Below are 6,000 nucleotides of genomic sequence, written 5' to 3' on the forward strand. Positions count from 1 at the left end.
GCCTTGGGCTGTTCCCTCTGCCTGGACACCTCACCCTCATTTGCATCCTAACTTCTCATCCTTCATGTCTCAGCTGAAGCACCACACCCTTGAGGCTTCTATGATTCTTGCCCCGGGTCCAAACTGTTTGCTCTTGCTGAGCTCTCTTGATGATAATTACTTGTTTAATTAGCTCTACATTGTCAAACTATCAGTGCCACGAGGGAAGAGGCCACTAAGCCCCTTGCACTTAACAAAGGGCCTGGCATACAGTAGGTGCCCAATAAATGCTGCCGAATGAATCATCAAAGCTGCAGAGACTAACCACAGAAGGGGTTCAACATCACTTGGGTCTGGGGTGGCTCCTCATCAGCACACAGAGACCCATAAGGCCAGATAAGAGGCTGTCTCTCTAACTATTGCTTTAGGAGGGCAGCCACAAAGATGATGGCTTCTGGCATCTTTCATGGAGACAGGCCAGCACCACGGTAACTTGATGAGACACACTCCTGTCACACCTAATAAATTTGCCAGCCTGTCATCCTTTTCCCTTGCAAAAAAAAAAAAAAAAAAGAATCATCTGGAAGTGAACTTAGAAGAACCCTAAATCACAAAAGCTCAAAATCTCAATTCCAGACACACAAAAGAACAGGGGGAAAGGCTAAGGAATGCTCCCACCAACCTTTCTGGCAATTTAAATGTCGTCTGACTTTAATGATTAAGTTTCTTATCAACTAACAGCAGCCAGAGGCTTAAGGCTGATTGCAAGGTAAGAACCTGGTGCTTTGGGGGACCCCAGGTCTCTTGCCTCATCGACGATCCCATTAATCACAGGACTTTGTTATGTTGGCCTTGTCCTTCCTAATGTTCTTCTGGCAAAATGCTCATGGAAGGGCAGATAGCTCTTGAGTTTGCTTTCCAGATTAGAGAAACTCCTATGACATGACAGATTTTATTTTCCCCACTTAAAGAGAAACACATGGCTTCGTGCATTTCCATTTTTCCTCTTCTCTCCTACGTTCCCTTGGATTTAGCTCTTTTGCTTAAAGCCAGATCCATTCATTCCAAAACCCCTTTCCCTTGATTTCTCTGTCCCTATCATTTGTAAATTAATTTTTCCAGAGCCTCAAGCCAAGATTTTACCCATTCTACTTGTCTGGAGGGTTCCTTTTTAAATTGATTTTTATGAAAATTGATTTGTATTGAGTAAGAGCATCTGAAATACACCCACACACCCACACACACACACCCCTGCACACACACACACACACACACACACACTTGCTTGTGTAAGTACTGCCTGGCTGAAGGACACTTAAAAAACTGAACTGCTTTCACAAAATTATTTCTTCTGGGAGGAGTGCAGGGTGCTTGTGGGTCTTCTGTTTAGATCCTACTAGCTCACACAGTAGAATTCTAGTCTTGGAGACTGACAACCTCACTATGTTGCTTCCCACCCCAGCTGAAGGTGTCTTATGGAAGAGAGAAAACTGTAAACAAATGAATCTAAAAACTAAGTGAACTCAATATCTGAGGTTCAGCTAAAAGTTGAACAAGGGAAGCTGGTCCCAAGCCACTGAAGTGTTTAGAAGTGACAAAATCATGTTTCCTGAGGAGGCACAGCTGAGTTTAATAACTGCTGTTTCACACGTTAGACAAAGCTGTCAATTCCAAAAGGACAAGAATTGTGAGTGAGATGGAGGCAAGCCAGAGAAGAGAGCAGAAGATGGGGCCTGGGAGTGGGGGGTGCTGAGCAGCGTCTGACCCTGGCTCTCGATGGGCAGTCACCCAGGCCATCATCCAGGCAGGACTGACTGAGCAAGCTCTCGGCAGGGCCCCATCATTTGGGGCAGCTCATGGACCGTGGTAGACTGGCAAGTGGTCTTGCCCCCATCCCTTTTTTTCTTGGTCTGTCACCCCTACTAGTACAGAGCAACCATGTGAATGGTCCCCAAACCCCAAAATGCCATCAGGAGAACATGAGGCTACAAATACCCCAGAGTGGATCCTCAATGCCCAAAACAATGAAAATGTCCTCCAGAGCCTGCAGAAAAAATGTCAAACAGACCACGCAGTGATCAACAGAGTACCTGGTCAGCCAGGCAGAAGAACGGCATTACTATTACTCCTGTCAACAATGGCAGCAACCACTACCGGTTAGTTTCATCATGGACCTGGCACTGCACTTAGTAATCCTTACATGCATTTATCTCATCAAGTACTTATAACAGTACAGTCAGGAAGAAGAAACTAACTCTCAGAGAGGGTAAGTGGGTTGCCTAAAGCCTCCCAGCTGGTGAGGGACGGAGCTGAAGCTCAAATTTCGCAGCTGACGTCAAAGTCCACCTTGTCACCATGTCACCAGTGACCATGCACATTCTGGGGGGGACTAGGGACCACCCCATTGAACCCCCTCTCTGACCCTAAGAGGTAACTCCAGTTAGTGGCTGCCTGGCCTCTGCCCTCGGATTTAAGGGACCCAGGGTGAGAGATTCAACCCTGGGCAGTCCTGACAGATGGGCCACCACGCATTATCTGTCTACATCCTCAACTCTGATACCTACAAGAAACACGGCTGCCTTCCGTGTTGAAAACCAGTTTAAGAAAGCTAATTTGAAGTTCATCAGTGGTTCTGGTGGGAAAGAAATAATATCTATCCTTGGGATCATTTTTCTTTGTAAGTTTGCTTCTTTGCTGAATTTCTGCCCTAGAATGTTATCATCGGAAGGTATTCTCTGAGCCCCTTTCCATTCCAAGGCCAGCCCGGTCCTGCAGGCTTTAGGCCACAATCGAAGCCTCTCTTTGGAGTTTCCTATCTTTTCAGGGGTAGGGTATAGGGGACCGTAGCAGCTTTTCTTTTCCCAAGCTCTTCCGAGAACCAATCAGTGGGGTGGCTGCAAGAAGCCAGGGTCTCAGGAGGGAAGGGACAGCTCGCCCCTCACCCAGAAGGCCCTCCCAGCCAGTGCGCAGCCGGCGCGTCTCACCTGCACGAAGCCCCAGAGCGGGTGGAGCGCGCAGTGCAGCAGCAGCGAGGACCAGCAGCAGCCACGGCGCAGCACCAAGTCCCGGAGGAGCATCTCGGCCAGCGGCGCCCGCTCCTGGGGCGAACTGTCAGGAGAGCAAGGCTCGGGTCAGGCTGACACCGCGCAGGCACTTTCGCCGCCGCGCACCAACACACCTCCCAGCCCGGGTCGGACGGGCACGCCCCGCACCCAGGGGCACCCTAGTAAACCAAGCCTGCACTTACACTCCAGCCTACACCTTCACTGACTCTTCGTGAATCCCAGAATTCACACTCTTTTCTCATGCACATCCCCAGAACCCCGCGTGTACACTTTAGCTCCGCGCCCAGCTCCAGAATACTGCGTGCATACCTTGGCCCCATGCACACCTCCAGAAACAGCCAAGCACACTTACTGCGCCCCGTTAACCCCCATACAACTCACTCTCACTGTGAGCACACTTCAAACCCGGCGGGCACTACTCACCTGCGCGCACACCCACAGAAACAGCCGTGCACACCCACTGATCCCCGTGCGCACCCACCGACTCCTGCCTGCACCCTCGCTGACCGTGCATGCACGGCCCCAAGAAATCTTACGCTGCGGGCACCCTCACTGCCCTGCCGGCCTCATTGCGCACACTGCAACATAGGCACCTCCGTGCGCTGCCCCTTTGCACGCCTCCGCCCAGCCCCGATCTCCCGCTCCCGGGCGTGGGTTCCCCCACGCCTCCATCTCCGCCCGCACCCTTCCAACGCCTCACGCTACCTTGCCTGGCGGCGGCCCCAGCCGATCCTTGGCTCGGGGGAAAGAGGTCCGCGTTACCCCCGCGGCGGCTCTGTTTCCCAGCCGCCGGACAGCCCCCATTTAAAGCCAGCCGCCTCCCCAGTCCCCCGCCCTCTAGGCGGGGCCTCGGTCCTCACCTTGGCGGCTGCGCGGGCGCCCGGGGGCTTCACATGCCGGGGAGGAGCGCCCGGCGCTGGAGCAAAAGTTTGCGCGCCGGTTGGGCCTCCCGGGCCGCTGAGCAGAGGACCAGGAGCGGCGTCCTCGCACGGGGCGCAGGGCGCGGTGGCTCCGGACTGCGCCTAGCCGCGCGCGGGGCGGGAGGGGCGGCACCCCGCTCCCAGGGCCCGGGCTGGCCGCCGAGGCGGAGGCAGAGGGAGGGGAAAGTCTCCTCCAAGCCTCCTGGAGCCGGCCGCGCGAGCCCTCCCCGGGACCGCGTTGGCTCCCCGCCTTTCCTGGTGGCGCCGCGCGGCTGCCCGGGGCAGTGGGGTGCCCGAGCTCTCTGCTACCCTCACGCCGGCCCGCGAGAGGCAGCAGCTGGAGGCGCCGGCAGGGAGCTCCCGCTGGGGCAGCAAAGCCGTGGGTGGAGGCGAAATAAATAATGCACGAAAAAGGAAAACAGACGTGAGCCGAGCCAGAGCCTCTCCCGCCTCCCGCCCGGGGCTGCGCTCCCGCCCGCGCTTCCCCCTCCGCCGCCGCCGCCGCCAGCGCCGCTGCAGTGATTCCTCGTCTCCATCTAGCGAGGCTATTGTGTATTGGGCGCTTAATTATTTATTCACCCTGGAGGCCGAGGATTCCCACTTCCATGGGGTTTTTGCCCTTGCCTGCGCTTCCCCAAGCCTCTCCCGAGGCTGCGGAAAGGTGGCGAGGACTGACTTGAGACCCTTTTTTGCTCTCCATCCTTGAGGACTCTCCCCGCCGCACTCCCCGCAGGCTCTCCCGGGCGCCCGGGCTGAAAGGTGCAGGCCGCCCCTCTCCCGGCCATGGGCCTTGTCGTCTCCTTTGTAGTCCCAGCAGCAGAAACTCTTGCAACACTGGGCTGCGGCTGGGAAGGAGTTGTGACGGCCCTGGGGAGAACATTTCTACCACTGCTTTTCCTCAACCATCTGCAAACTCCTCTGTTTGAGGCAAGGTTATCAACAAGTCGGTTCTTCGGGAAGTAGCCTGGTTACATCTCTTTCAGACAAGCTGTTCCTAGCAGCATTACAGGCATGGCGCGGCCACTCTGCTCTTGTGGTGGAAGCACTTTGTAAGCGCTTTGACTGATGGGGGGCGCCTTCCAGAAGGCCCTCAAGGCCTGGACAATCCTATTTTTAGGTTGGATGAGAGAACCAGGGGCTTAAGACACAGAGCTGAGGGTCAGATACTACAGCGCATGCATGGAAGAGACATTTACTGAGCACCTTTTCCCAGTATTTGGACACCCATAAGCCACTCATGTAAACACATACTATAAACGCTGGTTTGCAGAGTATAAACTGCCTTGCAAGCCAGCTTTCAGAACAATGTCTTAGCGGCCTCCTTCATGCCAGAGCGCCGCCCCGAGGCTCTTTGCCACATAAATGCTGCAGATTGCACCTCAACCAGCAAGATGTGGGGACAAATGTGAATGAGACCTTGTTCCTTCCCCCCTAAGAATTCAGGGGCCTGTCAGGGAGATGGATAAAACCAACCATTCCGCTGTGCACTGGCATGTCACACCCAGCTGCCCTGAGAAAGGGGAAGACTGAGGAATGGAGGGCGGGTTGAGTAAAGGCTCCTAGGAGAGGGTGACTTCCTGGGAGTAGGGGAACATCTCAGGCATTGGTAACCCTTTGTGCAAAGAAATGGAGACATTTATTCAATCCTTCATTTCTTCATTCCATATGTAGCCTCCATGGGCACCTGCTAGGGGCCAGACAGAACTCTGGATGCTGGGTAGAAAAGGGAACAAGAGGATATCTCACTGGGAGTGGGATAGGATGGAGGGAGGATGGGAAGAAGATGAAGGGGTAGGGACTTCCTAGGTGACTCATCTACAGTTTGGAGAAATGGAGCAGCTATTGGTCAGCTGAGGTCAAAATAACACTGGATATTTTAATGCCTGTCCAGCTAAAACAAGTCGTGGTATTTTGCTCAGCACAATCTTTACATTTGACAGCAGCTCCTGATGTTTATACACGGAGCTCGATGCCATTGACAAATGTTATTTACACCACATTTTAATTCAGGTCTCACAACTCTGTGATGTAAGTGT

The 6,000-nt window shown here is 53.9% G+C and overlaps 1 protein-coding gene across 3 annotated transcripts in view; it reads right to left on the reverse strand.

The window, feature by feature from the left end:
* Positions 1-4,261, reverse strand: part of PRIMA1 (proline rich membrane anchor 1) — a 68,511-nt gene extending 64,250 nt beyond the window's left edge. For 2 of the 3 annotated variants that reach the window (XM_054447508.2, XM_063652031.1), the window contains exons 1-2: positions 3,905-4,261; positions 2,964-3,087 (exon numbers count right to left, since the gene is read on the reverse strand). In XM_054447508.2, the coding sequence (XP_054303483.1) occupies positions 2,964-3,056 (93 nt within the window). In that variant the 5' untranslated portion in view covers positions 3,057-3,087; positions 3,905-4,261. Of the gene's footprint in view, positions 1-2,963; positions 3,088-3,749; positions 3,812-3,904 lie in introns of those variants that run through there. The other variant, XM_063652030.1, reaches the window with a different exon arrangement.
* Between the last annotated feature and the right edge of the window lie 1,739 nt (positions 4,262-6,000).

The sequence above is a fragment of the Pongo pygmaeus genome, chromosome 15 (genome assembly GCF_028885625.2).
Source record: "Pongo pygmaeus isolate AG05252 chromosome 15, NHGRI_mPonPyg2-v2.0_pri, whole genome shotgun sequence".
Taxonomy (NCBI): Eukaryota; Metazoa; Chordata; class Mammalia; order Primates; family Hominidae; genus Pongo; species Pongo pygmaeus.